At 35.1% G+C, this 24,258-nt stretch overlaps 2 protein-coding genes across 3 annotated transcripts in view; both read left to right on the top strand.

Annotated features, from left to right (window-relative positions):
* Positions 1-479, top strand: part of LOC134236811 (serine--tRNA ligase, cytoplasmic-like) — a 13,198-nt gene extending 12,719 nt beyond the window's left edge. For both annotated transcript variants that reach the window (XM_062718949.1, XM_062718950.1), the window contains exon 11: positions 1-479. This exon is cut by the window's left edge and continues 266 nt beyond it. The gene's annotated coding sequence lies outside the window, so the exon portion shown is untranslated.
* A 10,257-nt stretch (positions 480-10,736) lies between these two features.
* On the top strand, positions 10,737-17,584 carry LOC134236813 (uncharacterized). The gene is made up of 6 exons (XM_062718952.1): positions 10,737-11,031; positions 13,166-13,292; positions 13,526-13,793; positions 15,812-15,920; positions 16,133-16,280; positions 16,870-17,584. The coding sequence occupies exons 1-6, from the start codon at positions 10,745-10,747 to the stop codon at positions 17,395-17,397; spliced, it is 1,467 nt and encodes a 488-aa protein (XP_062574936.1). The 5' UTR covers positions 10,737-10,744; the 3' UTR covers positions 17,398-17,584.
* The last annotated feature ends 6,674 nt before the right edge of the window (positions 17,585-24,258 follow it).

Consider the following 24,258-nt stretch of genomic DNA (forward strand, 5'->3'; position numbering starts at 1 on the left):
TCTCTTTATGTGGTACCTAAAATGATCATGGGCATTTTGAACAAAAAATACCCAGGATTATTCACATTATTGTTTGGGCAAAATGGTGATAATTACATCGAAGAAATATGCAGGTTACAAAATGTAAATTGATTTATGAGGAATGCTACATGAAAACTTTGGTTTATTTTTTAAGTACATTGTAATTCTAAGAAAAAGGTCTCAGAGGTATTCTTAACAGGTACTAAGAATTATCATATCGTGAAATTTAAATGTTTATGTAAGAGAGAAAGCACTGGCGCAATTGTAAAAGTTGCTGAACTTTCTAAAAAATGTTGCTTTACAAATATTTAAAACACATTGTATTTGTTTCTACTTAATATAATGAAAAATGAATGGATTTCTATCAATGTTTTAAGTGTGCTAGGAAAAGGAGGTACCTGTACATGTACCGGTATTGGTCAATTTTACAAAGGATAAAATAAACCTAAGAGTCTTAATTGCTTTTGTTTTTGCTTTTTTACGATCTTAAAATATTTAGATGCTGGTCATACAGTAAAACTGAGTTATAATGAAGCTCGTTAAAGGAATGTGTAAAATTTATATAGTTGTGCATGGATGCAAGAAAATTTTCCTAAACCTGTGAATTGGCAATGTCCATGTTCATACTAAGTGAGTTTTACTGTACTTGTAAAGTTTCTTATGGACAACTTTATTTTCCAAGCTTATAAAATGAGAAATAAAGCTTCTCTCCATCTGAAGGAAAGTTTTCATTTACATATAATTGTTAAAACGCTTATACAGTAGGTTAGCAGAAAAGAAAGTTTGAAGTGGAATTCATGAAAACACAACTAATTAGTGAAGAAAATTTGAGGAGCAGCTTCAAATTCGATTTAGGACTTGGATTTATGCTTTAAAATCAGCTAGAATAGCAGTCTAATAACAAGCATCACAGAAAGTCTTTCAATTGTTTAAAGAATGAGGGCGCATTTGATCAGGATTTGACAGGAATTTGGGCATTCTTAAAAAGTGAAAATTTCATTGATTTGTCATCTTGATATTTTAGAATTATAAAAATCAATTAAGTTCCTATGATGTAGGGGTAGTTATTATTATGGGTATTATGTATTTTTGTAATTAACAGAAAATTTAGGTAAAATTGATAGGCAAAAAAAAATTAATTTCTTGGTTCTCAGGCCCTCCCTCATCTCTTCCAAGGGTGCCTCATTGACCCTTTTTATTGCCAAATCAATAAAATAAAAACACCAAATCACCTCCCTCGTCATTTTTTGAGGTTTTGTACAATGTAAAAAGCTGCCTCATTATGTTTTGGGGGCAATAAAAAAGAAAAAAAAATGCCTCCCTCCCTCATCATATTTCTTGAAAAAAGGCCTGAGAACCAAGTAATTAATTTTGCATGGCCATAGGTATGCGAACTCCTATTGGTCTGACCATGCAGATGTTTTCAGCCAGCAAATGTATACTCAAACTATATATCAAAGATTAATGTAACAATTAATGGGTTTGTGTATTCCAATTATGCAAGTCGGGCCTTGAGATCTCTGATTGGCTGAACTGATCATGTGACCTTAGCTGATCATGTGACTTAAACAAAGGTATATAAGCAAGCGCAGCTAAGCTGCAGGGTTCTTTTAGTCCAAGTAGCAGAGCGAAGAAGACTGAAGTTCAGGAGATAAGGTTAGTCGGGTGGATTGCCAAATATTGAGGCTTGCCACAACTGTTTAACAATACTGGGTGGATTGCCTGACGACGAAGGCTTGCCACAATAAATAGGGTGTATTGTATTATTGTTTGACTAACCGTTTAGAGGAACGTCAACCCGCTTGAGGCTTACCTGGTAAGCTTTTAAGAAAGTGGAAGTCTCTGATAACAGTGGATGACTGTGCGTCCTGAATAAGGACAATTCAGTGTCTTCTGTTGTTAGAGGCTGACCACTAGGATATTGGACAAAGCGGCGTGACTGACACTACGAGCCCGAATAAGGCAATATTGGTGTCAGTCCGGTGCTATTGGGCGAACCAGTGATTTTGTAAATATAAGGCCGACAATCAATTGTGATTTCCCCCTAAGTAAGGGAAGGGCCATATCTGTATATATTTGCAGGCCAATCATTTAACCAATCATTTTTAAAAGGAAAATTATTTATTGTAAATATCATCTTTACCGAGATCGTGGAATCAACCAGGTACGACCCCTTAAACACGTTACAAAATTTGGTGGCAGCGGTGGGATCTCGGTTGTAAATTCTGATTATTGGTTGATTTTTTATTTGTAAATTTTGTTTTGTATTTTATTGCTGGATTGTTTTGTAAAAATATGATGGCTGCTGTTGAGAAGGAATTAAAGAGCTTACAAGACAGCTTGTCAGAAACAGCTAAGATGGCAAACGCCAATGATTCAGGCATACCTGAAAGCAGGTGTACAACATTAGGTGATAGGTCATACAAAGGGACTGGTGCAACACCTAAACACATAAGGAAGACTACCAGTTTCCTCGAAGATGACGAGCCAAGCTTTGCACTAACGGAAGATAAACAGACAAGCCTCAAGCCAAAGCAAGTATCCAGCACGCCATTCATTGATACCCCGGCAGTACTCAATGATTTTCATGCAGACAATGTTACAAGAAGACGCCAAAAGAAAAATGACACAGAGGCTGTCCGTACAGGTGTGAAAGCAGACAAGTTTGACGGCAGTTCATCCTGGCTGGACTTCAAGTCGCATTTTGAAATATGTGCTGCCCTTAATAAGTGGACAACAACAGAGATGGGTATGCACCTCGCAGTATCTTTAAGAGGCCAGGCGCAAGGTGTCCTGGGCAATTTACCTGAAGGAGAGAAGTGCAATTATAGGTTACTATGTAGAGCACTGGAGGAGAGGTTCTCCCCAACGAATCAGACGGAGCTGTATAGAGCTCAGCTGCGTCAGAGGCGACAAAAACCTTCAGAATCATTGCCGGAATTGGGACAGGATATAAGGAGGCTAACAAATTTAGCTTACCATACCGCGCCAGTTGAAGTGAGGGAAACGCTTGCTAAAGAACAATTTATAGATGCCCTACGTGATAGAGACATGCGGTTAAGAGTTAAGCAAGCTAGGCCAGTAGATTTAAACGACGCTGTAAGGCATGCCGTGGAATTGGACGCATTCAGTGCTGCTGACCAACGTATGCATGAAAGTCCAACGTATGCAAGGGCTACACAAAGAGAACCTGAGAAGTCAGATCCGATTGCCATATTGACCAAAGCTGTGGTAGACCTACAGAGGGAGATAAAAATTCTCAAAGACGAAAAGGCTAGCAATACCAGAAGTAGACAGACACTACCTCAAGATACTGGTCGTAAACCTAAGATTGTTTGTCATTTCTGCAAGAAGGAAGGACATATTAAGGCGAAGTGCTTCAGTTACTTAAAATCTCTGGGTAAGGCTGGAAACAAAACGGGTGCATCTGCATCATCACGAGAAGTTGATAAAAACAAAGGGCCAAACAAATCGGGAGTTAGTTACAAAGTTGGCGAGGCAGGGATGTTCATACATGCTTCAATTCATGGCAAGGTTGTCCGATTTTTGATAGATTCTGGGGCAACCATTAGCATTCTATCCTCAGAGATCCTTCATTCTGTTGTTGGGTCTTCTTCAAAACTTAATGAATTGCGGAAGCCAATAGTTACTGCTGACGGCTCACCTCTTAAAGTGGATGGTTCGATTTTAATTCCCTTTAAGTTGGGAAATCAGAGTTTCGAGAGAATGTTTGCAGTAGCTCAAATAGGGGTAGACGGTATTCTTGGTTTGGATTTCTTGAGGGACCACAATTGTAACTTGAATATGAAATCCTTGTTACTAGAAGTTGGTGGTAACCATTATGACATACATCTTGAAGGAAAAGTTGGTTGTTGTCGGGTCACGTTGGCTGACAATCTTTGCATACCACCAGGTAGTGAAGTTATCGCAATGTGCAATGTTACACCTTCTATATTTGAAAAGGTCCCAGAAGTTGGGCTTGTAGAACCAGCGAATCGGTTCATTGAGTCTGACCGTGCTTTAGTAGCTAGAGCCATTGTAAAAGGGGAGAAAGTAGCACCAGTAAGAATGTTTAACTTGTCGGATCAAGTTCAAACGGTATATAAAGGGACATTGGTTGCTAATATGTCACCCATTGAAAATGTGTATGCTGGTGTACAGGATTCTAAAGACTTTTCCAAACGACAGAGAATGCCAGAACATATTAAGGACCTGTACAACAGAACAGTAGAGGGTATGGACGCTATGAATGCTAAATCAATTCATAAGCTGCTATTGCAATATTCCAAGTTGTTTGCTGCATCTGATGCAGATCTAGGGAAGACAAATGTTACAGAGCATAGTATCGATACAGGAGAAGCATCTCCTGTCAAACAGCGTCCGAGGCGTTTACCTGTTCACATGCAAGCAGAGGTAGACAAACATGTTGACGACATGTTGGGAAGAGACGTTATAGAAGAATCAGTGAGTCCCTGGTCGTCACCAGTCGTCTTAGTGAAAAAGAAAGATGGTTCAACAAGATTCTGCGTTGACTATCGAAAGCTTAATGAAAGAACTATTAAGGATGCTTATCCGCTCCCAAGGATAGACGACTCTTTGGACCAACTCTCTGGAGTCAAGTGGTTTTCCACTCTTGACTTGAACTCCGGCTACTGGCAGGTAGAAATGTCGCCAAAGGATCGAAGCAAGACAGCATTTGTAACCCGACGGGGCTTGTACCAATTTAAAGTGATGCCGTTCGGGCTTTGTAACGCCCCGGCCACTTTCGAGCGCTTAATGGAGACAGTTCTGAGAAATCAACAGTGGAATATCTGCCTCGTCTACCTAGACGATATAATTGTGATAGGGAAGACAATAGAAGACATGATACTGAATTTGACACAAGTGTTCGACCGTTTGTTGGCTGCAGGCCTAAAGTTGAAAGCACGCAAATGTACACTGTTTGCAAAGGAGGTCGAATATTTGGGACATCTTATATCGGAAAAGGGTATAGCCACCAGTCCTGAGAAAATAAAGGCAGTGAAAAAATGGCCTGTCCCCTCGAACATTACAGAGGTAAGGTCATTCATAGGCTTTTGTAGCTATTATAGAAGATTCGTTCCTAATTTTGCTATGGTGGCCAAACCTCTGCACGAACTAACAAAGAAAAATACGGTCTTCAAATGGGATGACAAGTGCCAAAGCGCCTTTGACAAGTTACGGAAAGAGTTGTCAACAGCTCCCATCTTGGCTTTTCCTAACTTTGAGCAGGAGTTTATCCTTGATACAGACGCCAGCAACGAGGCAGTCGGCGCAGTACTATCACAGTTACAGGATGGGGTTGAGAGGCCTATAGCATATGCCAGTAAAAGCCTTTCTAAGTCAGAGAGGAAATATTGTGTCACACGGAAGGAACTTTTAGCAGTGGTGACATTTGTGAAACACTTCAGACAGTATTTATATGGTAGAGGATTCACCGTAAGGACGGACCATAGCTCATTGAAATGGTTAATGAATTTCAAGGATCCAGAAGGGCAGCTAGCCCGATGGATCGAATTGCTGTCAAGTTATGATTTTCATATTGAGCATAGGCCTGGTAGACTTCACAAAAATGCGGATGGCTTAAGTCGCATTCCATGCAAGCAGTGTAAGACAGACCACATCCATGTAGTACAAACATTGGAATCTGAAGAAGAAACCAAAGATGACTCAACAGAGATTTCATTCAGTGAACTACAAGATGAAGATCGAGACCTAAGTAAGGTTAAACAATGGTTGATCACAAATGATCGTCCAAAATATAATGTCATATCAGGAGAGTCGATTGTGATAAAATCGTTATGGTCCCAATGGGACAGGTTAGCTTTGCATGACGATATTCTCTACAGGAAATGGGATGATTTGATAACAAACAGTCAGAAAAAGCAGATTGTAGTTCCCAGCAAGGAGAGAAGAACGATTCTTAAGTTCTGTCACGACGATAGAACAGCTGGACATCTTGGCATACATAAGACACTGGCAAAGATTAGACAATCGTACTACTGGCCAGGTTTACAAAAAGATGTTCACCAATACATAGCAGGTTGTGAAGTGTGCACAAAACGAAAAGGGCCTACTATGTCTAATAAAGCGCCAATGGAAATAGTAGGTTCTGGATACCCTATGGAGAGGATAGCCACTGACATCCTTGGCGAGTTACCAGAGACCGACAATGGAAACCGATATATTTTAGTCGTGGCCGATTATTTTACCAAGTGGACAGAGTGCTTCCCCATGCCCAATATGGAAGCCAAGACAGTCGCTAGTAAAATAGTAGAAGAGGTGGTGACAAGATTTGGTGTTCCAGGTGTAATACACTCGGATCAGGGTCCACAGTACGAAAGCCAACTTTTCCGAGAAATGTGCCAGTTATTAGATGTTCAGAAAACTCGTACCACTCCATATCATCCCCAATCGGATGGTATGGTTGAACGGTTTAATAGAACACTAACTGCAATGCTCAGTGGATTTGTAAACGAACACCATTCAGACTGGGACGTCCACTTGCCCTATATTACAATGGCTTACAGGTCTTCCGTGCATGAAACTACTGGGGTAACTCCTAACATGCTGATGTTGGGGCGTGAAGTTACAACCCCTCTGGATTTAATGTACGAAGTCCCGAGTAACATTAAAGAAACACCCACAAACAAATGGGTATGGGAGCTTCAAGAACGCCTTGAGAGAGCCCATAACATAGTCAGGGAAAACACTGGTCAGGCTATGATAAGACAAAAGCACTTCCATGATAGGAAGCTGAGATGGAAAACTTTCAGTACTGGGGAGGAAGTTTATGTATTCTTTCCACGCAGAAAGCCTGGAACCTCACCCAAATTTACAAGCTATTGGCAAGGCCCATATAGAGTTGTCAAAAAGATATCCGATTTAAACTATTTGGTCAATTGTGGGTCTCGAGGGTCAGAACAAGTAATACATGTTGACCGCATGCGAAAGAAATATCCTCAAACACTTTCTGGAGAAGAGTATCCACAGATTGAGGAAGACCAGTTGCTGCAAGAAACTGAAAAAGACAGTAACGGAGACACACCAATCGATGATGCTAGCAATGGTCGACCAAAGAGAATTACAAAGCCACCTACTTGGCTTCATGATTATTATGTTGACAAATAATCCTGCGTAGAAAATTTAGATTTCTTATGTACATGATTTGAAAGACATCATTATTTTGATAGTTTTACTAAAGATAATGTTGACACAAGGTTATGTTGTCACAAAAAAAAAAATATAGTTTTTAAAAAAAAATCTTTGGTTATATTTTTCTTTGGGTACATGCGGGTCGCATGTCATCGAAGGCGTGGGTAATGTAACGCTTTAGTCTTTGCCTATTCCAATTATGCAAGTCGGGCCTTGGGATCTCTGATTGGCTGAAGCTGATCATGTGACCTTAGCTGATCATGTGACTTAAACAAAGGTATATAAGCAAGCGCAGCTAAGCTGCAGGGTTCTTTTAGTCCAAGTAGCAGAGCGAAGAAGACTGAAGTTCAGGAGATAAGGTTAGTCGGGTGGATTGCCAAATATTGAGGCTTGCCACAACTGTTTAACAATACTGGGTGGATTGCCTGACGACGAAGGCTTGCCACAATAAATAGGGTGTATTGTATTATTGTTTGACTAACCGTTTAGAGGAACGTCAACCCGCTTGAGGCTTATCTGGTAAGCTTTTAAGAAAGTGGAAGTCTCTGATAACAGTGGATGACTGTGCGTCCTGAATAAGGACAATTCAGTGTCTTCTGTTGTTAGAGGCTGACCACTAGGATATTGGACAAAGCGGCGTGACTGACACTACGAGCCCGAATAAGGCAATATTGGTGTCAGTCCGGTGCTATTGGGCGAACCAGTGATTTTGTAAATATAAGGCCGACAATCAATTGTGATTTCCCCCTAAGTAAGGGAAGGGCCATATCTGTATATATTTGCAGGCCAATCATTTAACCAATCATTTTTAAAAGGAAAATTATTTATTGTAAATATCATCTTTACCGAGATCGTGGAATCAACCAGGTACGACCCCTTAAACACGTTACATTATTACACGCACATTAGTCGCTAAATATACCCATTGCCTTTGACAGAATCCTTGTTTTTTCTGCAAAATTAATAACCGTAAATGAAAAAGAGAGAGAGAGAGAGGGGGGGGGGGGTAGGACAGTTTTTCAAATTATAGAGTTACCTTTCTTTGTTTATGAGGTAAGCGGCAGAACAATTCTTTCGCTCTAGTTCTTTTTTCATGCACATGTCACAATTCACGTACATGCATTACATATAATTTTATGGTCCGTTTCTCATGCACATATTCACAATATTGCACAATGGCGAGTACTAGTTCTAAAGAAAAAGAGTCTGCTCACATTACCACATAATCATTTTGTACTCAGTGGACCGTACGCGTGTTGGTTGAATGAAATATTGAAAAGCCACGCGGACATGATTTCCTTGATTTTTTTGATGAGAGATTATTATAGGTATGTAAATTATTTATTTTAATTTTTCGATTTTTATAAATGCTATTACTTTGACCTAATGCACGACACTGTGGAAAATTGGCCAATGTCTTGCAAAGCTTGTTTCACTTTAAAAGTAAATACCAAGAGCATAATTATGCTTTCGGTCCTAACCCTGATATGTTACAACGAAAGGTAATGATAGGATCTGAAAGGATAAAGTGAATTAATGTATTTAATTTTATTATAATGCAATTAAAAGAAAAAAGAAACAACAACAACAAAAATAAATATTAATAAATATCTAAAAAATAAATAAGTAGATGTGAATTCAAAGCTAGTGTATCTGATTATCTATAGGTAAATAGAATGTTTTTATATCCGATATGGATCGAATTGAAACATAAATTTGAGATAAGATCTGATAACTGTATGCATATACGATATAAAACAGTACGAGTACACGTATAGAAAACCATGAATTTATTAATAAGCGTTTTAAAAAAAAACATCTCTTTTAATTTGATTCAGACCAGATGATATACATACCTGGCTGATTTCAAGATTTTCTATATAGGTGCATGTGTCCCTGAAGGTGACATTTCTACTGATTATCCCAGTACTTACCTGAGTACCTCTATATTGTCGAGGTTTTAGATATGAATCTACATAACAGTGTGCGATTTCGGTGAAACATTGAATATTCAACTCAGCTGGATGCTTTCTAAACTAAATTCAAATACCCGTGTATAAAATATCATGCTTGAATTAAAAAAAACTTTTTCTATCAATCTGATTTCATTTACATCCCCTCCCGACACCTACGGAAAAGGTTTTGTTTCAAGTTCGGAGAATTTTCCTTTTTTAGGTAATTAAAAATCCCCAAGCCCTTACTGCTTCCCCACTTTCAAAAACGTGTTGAGATGCACCCGTCATTTGAACTCTGAACTCTATAATTAATTTAGAGTGCCCATCAAATCCATTTTTAGCTCACTTGAGCCGAAGGCTCAAATGTGCTTTTCTGATCAAAATTTGTCCGTTGTCGTCGTCGTCCTTGTAAACTTTACACATTTTCATCTTCTTCTCAAGAACCACTGGACCATATTTCAATCAAACTTGGTATAAAGTATCCTTGGGTGAAGGGGATTCAAGTTTGTCCAAATGAAGGGCCACGCCCTCTTCCAAGGGAGATGATTATGAATTAGTGGAAAATTAATGGCATTTTTAAAAAAATCTTCTTTTCAAGAACCACTGGACCAGGAAAGATGAAACTCATGTGGAATCATCCTCAGGTAGAGCAGATTTAAGTTTGATCAAATCATGACCCCCGGGGCAAGGGTGGAGCCAAAATGGCCGATCAAAGTTTTACATAGGAATATATAGGAAAAATCTTTAAAAATCTTGTCAAGAACCATTGGGACAGGAAAGATGAAACTCATGTTGAATCATTCTCAGATAGTATACATTCAAGTTTGTTCAAATCATGGCCCCCTGGGGTAGGGTGGGGCCACAATGGCCGATCAAAGTTTTACATAGGAATATATAGAAAAATCTTTAAAAATCTTCTTCTCAAGAACCATTGGGACATGAAAGATAAAACTCATGTTGAATCATCCTCAGATAGTGTACATTCAAGTTTGTTCCAATCGTGGCCCCGGGGGTAGATTGGGGCCACAATGGCCGATCAAAGTTTTACATAGGAATATATAGGAAAAATCTTTAAAAATCTTCTTCTCAAGAACTCTCTCAATAAGTTAAATGCAGAATTGATATGGAGGCATTCTCAAGTAGTATTAGAATTAAAGCCCCCCACCCCACCCAACCACACCGCCTCAGAAAACTTTTAAATTCTGATCTGATTTGTGCATTTTCCTAGCCGACGTGCTCAAGTGAGCGATGTGGCCACTTGGCCTCTTGTTGATCTCTCCTCCACTGAATTTATTCACTCATTAAATCAATTTTTGCTCTCATTAATCGATTGATCAGAGCAATAATTGATTTGGTTTGTGCTTTAGTCTAATTGTGGAGAGCAATAATCGAATTATTGCATCTTGAAATTACTGAAGTATATCTTATCATTTCACATTATTTGTATTTGGATCTCCGTATTTATCTGATTTTTTACTCGTAGACCCCCCACCCCCCATCTTGTAAAAGTGTTCCAGATGTACACAATTAATGTACATTTGGAATTGATATATTAATTAAAGATATCACCAAATTCTTCAGGCTACCAATTTAGGATGAGGCCAGTAATAATCATTGCAGTCTGGGTTTCGATATTGGTTTTAATACCTCCTTGTTGCGGACTACGAAGCAGAAGATCCCCAGATGCAACCATAGCAACCACAACGCTGGAAACAACTCTGTTTACTGACCACCAGACATCACCCAGCAGTGCCTTAATAACCGATACATCTCGAGTTCCAACAGTTTCAACAGACATATCTCGAGTTTCAACTACAATTATAACTCATTTCACAACAACTAAGGATTACTTCCCAGAAAATTCGCAAATCGCCATTGCAATGTAAGTTCAAAACCCAAACAATTCATTAGATATTTGATCTCTTATAGATTGAACTTTTCTGGATTTTTTTAATTACTAGACATGATGTTCATGCAGTGATACTTTTTGTCAACTTTTACTTGACTGTTCAAATCCCATGATAACAATAGTTATTTCCATTCCTATAACGACAAGATATATCCCAGTGAACTTGAAATAAAGTATATCACAGTGTCAGACACACTTGTTTTATATTTGGATATTTTCTAGAAAAAGACGTTAATGCTATGTAACAACAAAGCTTTATGATAAACGAGATGGCTTTAACTTTTCAATGGTCATTTCCCTTGCTTATATGCAGCAATATGCCCTTGTCACCTGCATAAGGGGTTTATACATATCCGGGTATAACTCTCAGTTGATTCGATGCGGAAGAGGTTAAATGAAGTAAGTTATTGACAAACAAGTTGATGAAACATGCAAGAATGCCAGAAGTCTTTTTTAATTTTGAGCTTAAATACTGTTCGTTATCTCTATATATTAGTATATTTTACTTCAGAATAAGTTTTAGATGACAATTGACAAGGTATTAAGAAAAACTTTCAGTTCCAATCGTTTCAAGAACAGAATAAACAAGATGTGTTTGTGAAACACTGATGCCCCCGTATGGCAACATAGCAAAGATTAAACTTTTCTTAAATGCAAATTTTATATATTGGTACCAAAAGTAGGGTATTCCTACTGGAAATACAATTGTGAAATATGAAAGTAGGCCAAGGTTAAAGTTTTTTTATAAGTACGGAAATCTTCAAGGTCAAGGTCATTGGTATCCAGTGAAAGGTCTTGCCACAAAAAATACATATGTGAAGTATAGAAGCCATTCAGAAGGTATGACCAAGGTTAAAAATTATAAAAAGTAGGTCAAACTCCAAGGTCAAGGTCAAAGGTATTGCTTTCAAATGAAAGGTCTTGTCACAAGGATTATATGTTAAGTATGAAAGCACTAACCCTACCCTTTAAAAGTAATGGTCAAAGTTTGCTTTTTAAAAGTAGGTCAAACTCAAAGGTCAAGGTCAAAAGGTCAAAATTCTTGGTATCCAATGAAGGGTCTTCTCATGAGGATTACATAAGTGAAGTATGAGATCACTAGCCCTTAGTTTTCAAAAGTTATGGCCAAGGTTAAAGTTTTTTCATAAGTACAAAAATCTCCAAGGTCAATTTAAAAGGTCAAGATCATTGGTATCCAATAAAAGGTCTTGCCACATAGAATACATAGCCCTAACCGTTCAAAAGTTATGGCCAAGGTTAAAAAAATTTAAAAGTAAATAAAACTCCAAGGTCAAGGTCAAAGGGTCAAAAGTCTTGCTATCAAATGAAATATCTTGTCACAAAAATTAAAACATGTGAAGTATGAAAGCACTAGCTCTAACCCTTTAAAAGTTATGGTCAAGAATTGCTTTTTAAAAGTAGGTTAAACTCCAAGGTCAAGGTCAAAGGGTCAAATTTTTGGTATCCAATGAAGGGTCTTTTCAAAAGAATTACATATGTGAAGTATGAAAGCCTTGTTTTTTAACGTTCAAAAGTTATGGCCAAGGTTAAAGTTTTTTCACAAGTATGGAAATCTCAAAGGTCAAGGTCAAAAGGTCAAGGTTGTTGGTATCAATGAAAGGTCTTTTAACAAAAAATACATATAGGAAGTATAAATGCCCTGGTCTCTACTGTTCAAAAGATATGACCAAAGTAAAAGTTTAAAATTTGTGTGTAAAAGTAGGTCAAACTCCAAGGTCAAGGTCAAAAGGTCAAATTTGGTGATATCCAAAGAAAGGTCTTGTCACAAGGGATAGACATGTGAAATATGAAAGTCATAGCTCCACTAAAGCAAAGGTTATTGGGAAGGTTAAAGTTTTTGCGGATAAACAGACAGCTAGACAGACAGACAGAGAGACAAACAGACAGACAGACGGACGGACACGACAAAAACTATACACACCCGAAGCTTCGTTTACGGGGGCATATAAAGGAATAATGTCAAGTGTCTTGCCTTGATTCATTTGGGGGATTGATTGTATAAAATGTTGAAAAGCCAACGTTTTGATGGTATTGTCTTTGACAAAAAATTATTGTTACTTAGAGGGATTTAATTATATATTTTCAGAAATCAACAGTTTGGAGAAGTGTTTTTAACCCAGTTTACATCCCCATCTGTGCGCTGCGCCATGGACCATGTTTTCAAAGAATATAGAACTGTGTTCGAGAATGACTGTAACACGGAAAACTTGCAGGTAAAGCTGTTATAATTATATAGAAAGTCTTACATAAAAAATATTAACAAAAGAAATAATAATTTATTTTCTATAACGGATTTTTTGCCTTTTCAATGGAATTCTCTAATACTGTTAAATTTTTAGTATTAAACAGTGTTAAAATAATGAACTTAATAAAAATAAGCAGTTGTGCAAAAAGTGTATCTGAAATGTTTTATTTCATCGATTTAACATTCTTTGATCACGTTTAGAAAATCAGCGAGGAAATAAAAGAGCTGTGTTATGATGAGTTATGGTTTTACTGGCTAACCTTAGAAAGAGCCAAGAAAAATGGAATACGAGTTTGTATAGATTCAACGGTCAAAATTGACCGATGTCCAGAAACTGGCATATCTGACCAACAATTCTGTGATGATTTCTACGTTTTAACACTTAATTGTTCATTGACCCCAAATAACACAGAGGCCAACTCATCAACTTCTACCTCAAACAACAAAGGAACCATTGAACACAGTGATGGTGAGACATTATGAAATAGATAATACAGGTGATACTTTTGAAATAAAATATATGGAGATAACGAACAGAATTCAAGCTCAAAAGTCCATTAAACAATACAAAATAGGAGCAGAGCAAACACGTACCTCCAAAACATCAGAGGTGGGATCAGATGCCATGGAGGAGCGAGCATCCCCTGCCGACCTGTCACACCCGCCGTGTGCTCTTTGTCATAATTGGGAAATAACGGAAAATAATGGACTAACAATTCGTATGAAAAACGTCAGTCAGCATTTGACTCAATAATAAATTGTATTTGCTTAACAAGGCCATTGTATCGACCATAGAACTTACGAAATGATGACCTTAAACGAGACTGCTGATATTCTTGTTTCATCAATTTGTTTGTCAATAATTTACCTCGTTTTAGAAATTGTACATACGTAGAGTATGCTCTTGTGTATCGATATTAATCAACTGAGAGATATAAATTCCATATGCAGGTGATGAAGGTATATTGCTGCATAAGTAAGGGAAGTTGACGATTGAAAAGTTAAAGTCATCATGTTTATCATAGAGTTTGGTTGTTAGATTACCACTAACGTCTTTTTCAAGTAAAATATCCAAGTATGAAACATGTGTCAGACTCTGTGGCATTTTTTATCTCTAGCTTACCGGGGTATATCGTATCGATATAAGAATAGAAATAACCACTGATAATTGACAATACGTCGTCGATATATCTAATTGTCGAGTTGAAGACCACAGCAAGTGTTTTCTTCTTTTCACTTATAAGATTTTAGACAAATTGTCAAATTCTGCTTCATATGATTACAAATATAAATCTGCTAACAACGGGGCGCAATTGGTACCCATGAGAATTCCAATAGATTATTGGAAGACATGGTCTCTAAAAACCACATAGATACTGTCAATCAGAAATCAAGCATCTTTCTGACGTCATCTTCAGTACTTGTGTGTACAATCAGAATGTTTTTTTAACAAAAGAATTTTGCAGACGATCAATGACAAGATAAGTAAACTTTCGAGGTTGATTTTTATTGAAAAAGTAGCTGTCGATAATATCAAAAAGCCTAGACTTTCATCCTTTATATTTTTTAAATTTTAAATTATCTTTGGGAATGGTCGTGCATAAAGTTGAAAAGTCATGAGTTTTTAAGTCTTTGATTCTGGTAAAGTCTTATGATTTCAAATTGTCCAAAAGTTCCTTGGAATTTTTAAGTATCCACATCTGATTGACACCAACTCTCGAATATATTGTTGCACAGTACTCTTGAAGTTTCTCCTGCAATATTCCTGTTAATATCTTAGTGAGGAGTAAAGAAAAAGGCATGGTTGAACATTTACTGGACCCCCCCCCCCTTCCCCTATGTATATTTGTTTGGAAGGATTTTTTTTAATGAAGTTTCGGAATCCAATATTGATATGGTAATTCAAATTCATTTTGGTTGTTTGGAATATTAAAAATATTTAAAACTGACATGATTTTGAGGATTTTCTTCAGTAGAAAGGGAACTATGAGTATAAGTTGGATTTCCACTTGCAGAATTAAATCCAAGATCTTCTAAAATACAATTTATATAATAAGCCTTACACACGAATCGAAGACAATGTTGTTACGTGCTTTGTCAGCAGGGAACAGTACGAAAATAACTAACTGTTGAGTGATTTTGTTTAATGACTGTTTTCATAGTAATTGTTTTGCCATTTTTTACAAACTAATTTTTAAAGTTATTTTTCATTCATGACAAGGAGTACACGGTGGGTGTAACAGGTTGGCATGAGATGCTCACTCATCCCACCTCAAATGCTGTAAAGGTCACTGTTTGCTCTGCTCGTGATTTGTATTGTTTAAGAATTTGAATACTGTTTGTTATCTCCATTTATTTCATGGAATAGATATTGGACGTTTGAATTTCAATGGATTATTATTTTGTGAAAGATAATGCAATTTCATTTTTTTTTTCAGAAAGATATATCTTCACTGTTGTAAGCTGTAATTGGTTTTTCTTTTTCAGGAGTCTCTGTGGCTCTGTTGACTGGAGTAGCACTCAGCTGTTTTATCTTTGGAATACTGATAACTCTACTGGTGGTATTAATATTGTACAAATGTCGTCATCAAATAAGGTATATTTTATTATACAAATAAGGTATATTTTATACTTTTCAACTCTATTTATTTCATTGTTGATTTGTTTTTGCAATTTCCCTTAAAATTACAATTTTAGTTAATATAATAATTTCTCAACAATTCTTTTTGTTTCATGAAAACAATAAAGAAGAAAATCAATTCATTGCTTAGGAAAAAAATCTTTATTGTTTTTCATTTTACTATTTAGAAAGCAAGATGAAGCATCATCCATAAGTAGCAGAAATTTTCCCAATTTGAGACGACAACAACCTATGCCTAGAAATATAAGTGAAATCTACGAACAAATAGAAGTAGCTAATGAGATCCATCAAGAAAAACTAACTAGTGTTTCAAATGTAAGTTCGGAGATATCTTACAAGGGAAGTGTTGAAATGACATCAGTTTGTTCTTTAAGATTTAGCTATCGCATATCTTTTAATCCTAAAGTATTTTTGAACAAAATAAGTTTTTAAGTCATTAATGAATCATTATTATAAATACAATTTATAAACATTTACAATTCAATGACGTTTCAGCAAAAACAACCTATCATTAAAGTTAAATGCTGAGACATTTTTTCATACTACATGTAATTGTTAGGTAATTTTTACACACTGGATAGATTTTTTCTGGTAATGACAAGGAGCACAGGGCAGATGTGACCGGTCTGCAGGGCATGCTTAATCCTTCATGGTACCCGATCCTGCCTCTGATTTTTTTTTTTTTTTTTTGAAGTCATGTTTGCTCCAATCTCGATTAATATTGTTTAAATTGACTTTGAAAACGAATACTGTTCGTTATTTCCCTACTTTATTTTAATAAGACACTGCGGTAAAATATAGTTTTTCCATGCCATGATGACCAAAATAGGTAAAAAGTAGCCATTAGTTATATTAATTAAACCTTGTATTTATTTTGTCTAAATTTCTTTACTGGACATTGCAGGTATCGGAAAATAACTATGATCAGCTGAACGCACGAAAATTAACAAAACAAAAAGTACCAGTTCGATATATTTCACCCTTGAAAAGGGATTACAGTTCTAATGATTTTTACACTTTTGATCCCCGAAAGTCGGTGGATGATAGTGCCACACAAGAAATCACAAAGTACGGTAAAATCAGTCACAGAGATAGAACTGATTCTAAAAGTACCGACAGCAAGGGGAATTTATCCTCCAGCAAGCTGTCACAAACTCAAGCCAGGGAAGACACTACTACCACTGACAGTAATGAAAACATAACAGGGATTGCGAAAATAGAAAAAGAAAAAAGACCACTTTGTATCGAAGAGGAAGAAGTTGAAGCAAACATGGATCTCAGAGATGGAATGGACGGGACTGACTGTAGAGATTCTGTGGAATGGTTCACCGGGGAAGAAGGGAATAAAGAAAAGCAAAATGTGGATGAAAAACAGAAAGATACAAACACAAAAGGAAAGGAAACAGGTGATATTTTGGAAGAAACTTCATAAAGACGTGTATTCTGGGTTTAAGATGTATTGAAGCAGGAGGGCAGAGAACTCAAAATAAATGGTAACGTGTATTCGTGAAGAAAAGGTAAAAGAGGAAGTGGGAAAAGGAAAAGAAGATAAGAAGGGGTCAATGGAAACACGAGATATAAGACAGGGAGATTATTATAAACTGGAGGCCACATTGAGAGACGCACTTTATATTTGGGTGTTTTGGATATTAAAGATTTTTAATCTTCCAGATTTATTTCATGATGTACAAACTTGAATGAAATTAATACATTGATTCTGATTACTGGTAATTTTTGTATGACTTTTATTTTGTCATATACATACACCTCTCTTAGCTGCCATGATTCTTCATATTTACATGTAATATAAAAACTTGATCGCAAGAGCATCTCCCTGTTTGTTCGAGAAGTTTTTAAAACTGAGATATTGTACAGTTTTTCGTCTTTTTTTGATTCAATGAAAAAGGTGAAGATAAGAAACAACGATCGATGGCAAAATGCCAAAAAAAAAAAAACAACAAACACTTATCTTTAAAAGGGCTTAAAATAGACATCTGGAAATTCCAGAGTTGGATCAGGTACCTAGAGAGAAAAAAACATCTTCTGTTGACCAAACACACCCTCTGTGAGCCCTATATATAAAATATATTTTAAAACTAACATGAATTTTCGAACTTATTACTTGCACTTTTTGTTATAAAAGTATGGTACTTGGACACAGCCACTTAATGTAAAAATAATTGAAACTCAATCTAAAACAGTTCAGGTTAATGTTAGGATAAAAGAGCGTGTAAGATACTTCAGCTGGAATAGTAATTAGTTTTAAAATAAAACTTTTGTAAAAACTTCTTCCATGAAATGCTTAAATGCAAACTGGGTTTTATGCAAAAAGCAGAACAACAAAGTGCCACAAAGTAATTCTTCAGTCTATTTAGAATTTAGAAATTAACTGGAATTGCAAAATTCTTTCTATTTTTTTAAATACCCTTGCTACACGTAGGATTATAACAGATTTATTTTTTAAAAAAATTTCATAAAATAAAGTACATGTATCGAAAGTATACTGAGTTAAGGTAGGATTCTTCTCTGGTTTCTGACTAGATGAAACATTAAAAGTATATTTGCTTATATGTCTTATATATTGAGGTGTAAGGAATTTAAAAGACCATATTTTTCTTTCCTCATTACAATTTTACAACTTTAAATAGAAATGGTAAACTGCGTTTCAAAATTAGCAGAAACTATATTTTTGGCGGAATGGTGGACTGGCGTACGAAAAAACCTTCTTTTCTGCCTCTCAAAATTACAATAGAACAATGGAATTTAGTAATAATTTTTACACAATCGAAGACTTTGAGAAATTTTCAAATGTAAGTTAAATTAAATTTAAATAATGAGGGACTAAACTTTCAAAATATATCAAATAGATATGATTTTTCAAACAAACTAGAACTTTGTTAGCTTTTAAACGCTCCTATCCAAGTGCAGATTTGAGCCAAAAATCCATAAAAAGTATTTTTTCTCTCTTAGTAAACGATCAAAACTTTTTGTTTTTGTATCATTTTGTACATTTATAAGACTACTTTATTATATGTGAAAATAAGAAAAAGTTAAATATAGGAAGCATATGAAAATGACTAAAATATCCTAAAAAAAAAAAAAAAAAAAAAAAAAAAAACAGAGAAAATTCGGATTAGCGAATAATTATTTATGTAAACTTGATAATATCAAGCTATAGACCCGATATAGTAATATGTTTTTCTGCAAAAAGAACAATCTTTAAACTTTTGAAATAGAAGTAGGTATCACATGATTGGCAAAAGTATTTTTTTATTCTTAATGTCAAGGAAAAAGATAATGACCTTGACCTGACCTTGCCCCTAATATAAAACGATCAAATTCAATTTCATTGATACTATCACTTACTGATATTGTCTTCTTGGTTCTGTGAAAATTTCATTAATCTTTAAATATTAGAAATATGAGAAGAATCCTACCTTAAGTTAAACAGTTTTGGGGCTATTTATAGATAAAGAATGATAAGCATAAATTTTTTCCTATAAAATTGAATTATTTTGTGATTGCATGTTTAATTTGTTCATACTTGTTGAACTGGGTAATCTACAATTTTCATGCATTGTGGCAACGCACTTTGAAAAAAATTACGCACTTTGAAAATTTTTTTCAAAGTGCGTTAGAATTGGGACAAAATCAACGTAATTTGAAAAAAATATGTATAAAACAAAAAAATATATAGACTTATATTTTTAGTAATTGAGAGAATCAATTTGTAATAATTATAACTTTCTAAAAACTTTTAATTTACATGTATTGATTAACCCTCATCGAGAACAAATAGCAGATGAGTATATAGAAGGTCTCTCAGACCAACTCTTTTTTACTTAAATAGCAAATTTACCCCCCCCCCCCAGGTAAGCCCCAATTTTTAATTCCTATATCATGTATTATATCTTTTCAAAACATTTGTGTGACTAACACAATACTGATGCCTATGTTAGACCCAAATATATGTATTTGCATATCTGGTGTCACGTTGAAAACTTTCAATAAATTTAAGTTAAATGCATGCAAACAAGAAAAAAAATAAGTACAGTAAAACATTTAAGAGAGAAAGAATTTTCAAAGTATGGAAAAATTAAAATCGCTCTCTCTCGTCCAGAAGTGATCTTATCACCGAAAAGTTATCCAACAGGTTCAATTATTTATCATACCTAAGATTTTCAAGAATATTGACCAAGGCATATACACTTTGAAAAGAAATTTTATTTTTTCAAAGTGCGTTGATTTGGTCCCAAATTTAACGCACTTTGAAAATTTTTTTCAAAGTGCGTAATTTTTCAAAGTGCTTTGCAACAATGCATTATATTAGAATTAACTTTTTACGTTCTTCATTATTTATCAATCAAAAATATTTTTTTAATTATTTAATCATCTATGAAAGACAGTTATGTAGAATGTTCAATAAAGGAGGACATGTAAAACAGGTTCTCTACTCTACGAATGGACATGAAACTAAGCACCAGAGATAAATTATAATTTAAATAAGCTGTAAGATAAAAAAAACATCAATTAAAGGATGGTTTTAAAAATGATAAAATATTGTTTGTATACAAGAAGAATTCTATGAACAATACTAATTTGTCTTGTTTGGGTTGTGATCTCTATTTGTTAACCATAATTTAAAACCTTTCTGAATTAATGGGGCAAATTGTGATTCTGAAATCAGTTGGTAAATATTGCTAAAAATGTCTCATTTAAAAGTATAGATTAGGATGAAATGTAAATGTAAAATGTGTGTTTCGGCTTTGATGGTTAAATATTGAAACATTATATTTCAAACACATTTTAGATTATTTATTATGCTGAATAAATACAATGTATGAATACAAATGCTTACTTATATGCCATGTTAAAAAACAATATGAATATATTTAAAATACTGACTGACCATTTGAAGTTTGATACTGTTGTTTTCTGTTTCTTGTTTTGCTTTCAGAGGGACCTGAAACCTGGTAATTTTCAAAGCAATAACCATCAAGGAACAGTTTTCTTTATTATAGATGTGATAATGAATATTTGAATTGCATTTGTCCATCACAAGGAATTAAAATTTGCAGTATGAAAATTCTCGTCGCAATTTTGTGGACATTAGTTAAATACGGTAGGATTTAGCAATTTTTAAAAAAATCTCATTTTAGTACATGTATTGTTTGCATTGTTTTTCTGGGGGTGGGCTGGTTGAGGTGGGGTTTGGGAGCTTTATTAAGTGGGTTTCACAATATTTGGTTTTCTAAATTAATATTCATAGCTAAAAAAATAATGTGATTTGGAAACATACCGGTATTTTAAACATGGAAAATATCAAAACAATCATTCACAAATATCTTTATTTTCAATTTCTTTTTATGGGGGGGGGGGGGCGGAAATGTATGTATTACAATATGTATCTTCAGTACTAATGTAAAGTAATTAAATCGTTTAATTTTTATTTCTTCATCAATTGATTAAATGTTTGTTGTATTATTAACGCATGCTGATTTAATGATTAAATAGATAAAAATATTTTAATAAAAATTGATACGGAGACAAATGAAAATATGATTGCCTTTATTAAGTTAAGCTGCTTTTTAAAGTTTGTTTTTAAGTTTAAGGATTTTTAGCTCACCTCGACGAAGTCGAGATGAGCTTCTGCTATACCCCCGGCGTTGGCGTCGGCGTCCCAGGTTAAAGTTTTAGGAGCACCAAGTCCATTTCCTAGTAACTACAAGCCCTACCTGAACCAAACTTGCATGGATGATGCATCTAGGGATGGACACTACCAGACTTGCTTAGGATGCTGGATCTGACCTACATTTTCCAGATGAGTTACCAGGTAAAAGTTTTTGGAGCAGGTCCATTCCCAAGGAACTATTAGCCCTACCAGGACCAAACTTGCATGGATGATGCATCTAGGGATGGACACTACCGGACTTGCTTCTGATGCTGGATCTGACCTACTTTTTCATTCCCAAGTAACTATTAGCCCTACCTGAACCAAACTGGCATGGATGATACATCTAAGGATGGACACTACCAGACTTGCTTCGGATGCTGGATCTGAACTATTTTTTCCAAACAAAAGACCAGGTTAAAGTTTTTGAACAGATCAATCCCAATGAACTTCCTAGTCCTAGATATGCAGTATTAACAAAGTTATGGATATTTGTTTACACTATATATGTTTTTCATGCTAGACGTGTAGAAAATGTGTATACGCCATGTGAGGGGTTAAACAGAACTTGCAAGAATATTGTTGTCGGGATAAATACTAACCATTAAGAAAATATGATGTGAGATTTGTATTACTTACACTGATAACATTCGTCGAGCTGAGCTTCGTAACCTTTGATTACCCATATTTTTAAAAATCAGGCTCTAGGAAGTTTCGAGCATCATATTGTAATGTTCAATATTTCTGTTATAAATTAAAGGAGTCCTTGCAGATGTTAAAAGTTACGACTTTACCAGAAGTAGCTTGTTGAAAGACATTTTACCTACCAATGATCTCGACACGATAGAGGAGCAAACTTTAAAGCAATGTGCCAATTTGTGTGGGGAAGTGGAAACATGCCAGACGTTTTTCTACAAACCGTTCGATGGAAAATGTTTCCTGTACAAATCCGCAATTTTGAATTCCTCAAGTGTCGTTCCGGAATCGGGAGTAAACATCTACGAAATGAAAGGTACATCCTAAATCGGCTAGGGGTCTTTTTACAATTTTCCTTATTTCTGTGATTTCAAACTAATAAAATATAAGAATAAATATATATTTACATACATTAGGTATTATAGGTATTATGAAAAATATCATTTTAAATCATATGATTATGACCTGCAATGTGTATACTTATTCGGTTCTTTTTCCCATTGTTAATTAGAGCCCCAGGGAACCTTTCCGTGAGAAAAAAATGACGACATGTTTATTCATTGAATCGAAATTAAGCCAAAATGAAATTTTCTTTCCCAAGAACATTCACCCCCACGAATTGAAATGATTCCGTAGTATAAAATTGGAAGGTTCTGCAAAACCCTTTCAGGACTTTATGGACTGTCTCTAAAATATGTTAAAAACAATGAAACATACATGTATGGAGATAACGAACAGTATTCAAGATCAAAAGTCCATAAAACAATACAAAATAGGAGCAAAGCAAACACGGACCTCCAAAACATCAGAGATGGGATCAGGTGCCATGGAGGAGTAAGCATCCCCGTGTGCTCCTTTTTTTGTTATAATCGGGAAATAATGGAAAACCGTCGTCAATTTAGTGTATAAATAATGGACTGTTAATTAGTATGAAAAACGTCAGTCTGCATTTGACTCATTGATAAATTGTATTTGCTGACAAGGTCATTATATCGACCATAGAACTTACGAAATGATGACTTAAAATGAGACTGCTGAAATTCTTGTTTCACCAACTTGTTTGTCAATAACAAAGCGATATGATACATTTAAATAAAATTCTGTGGAATCAATAAATTTAAAGGTGACCCAATTTTTGAGGAATTCATTAATTCGCCAGGCCCTTAAGAATCTCTACAGACAGTATTGCACAGAAGAGCGACAATCTTGTTATTACAAATGCAGAAAATGTTTAAATGCAATCGGACTAATTTTTTTTAATCTGATATCTGATTCTGATTTTTTGGGATACATTTCAAAATATATATTTTATCATCTAAGTCATGGTGTGAGAATGAAACCAATATTTGTTGACGAAAGCAAACAACAAAACAAAAGAAAACTTGCACAATACAAAAAAAAAACACAAACAAATTCGGAAAAAATCAGGGTTTTTTTTTTCTTTGTAGGTTGTCCAATTCCAGATTTTACTTTGTTTAGAGAAGGAGGCATTTGCTTTAAAGCATTTACAACAGCGAATAGAACATCGGTCTACGCAAATGATATTTGTGCACAGCAGGGCGGAGAGCTGATCGTTTTAGATACAGAAAAAAAGCTTAGTTACCTGAAGAACTATATTTTCCAAAATTGTGAGTAAAATAGAAATCTTTGATATGTGAACAATGATACGGCGTTAAACTGACTGACAGATTACCAGCAGATTAAAAACATCAAGTAAAAATGATACACTCATAGTAACCTTCAGAAGATTATGTTTTGCTTAACTATATATTACTTTAGTAAACTATAATATACTATACGTTTCTAAATATATCAATTTATGCTTTACTTAAGTAATCAAAAATTACTATAGGTTTCAGATTTTTATATTACATGTATGCTATCCAGTTAATTTAAAGAAAATAGTCATTCATAGTAAATGAAAGT

The sequence above is a fragment of the Saccostrea cucullata genome, unplaced genomic scaffold (assembly GCF_032062105.1).
Source record: "Saccostrea cucullata isolate Sc308-1 unplaced genomic scaffold, CSIRO_AGI_Scuc_v1 ctg3240, whole genome shotgun sequence".
NCBI classification, from domain to species: Eukaryota; Metazoa; Mollusca; class Bivalvia; order Ostreida; family Ostreidae; genus Saccostrea; species Saccostrea cuccullata.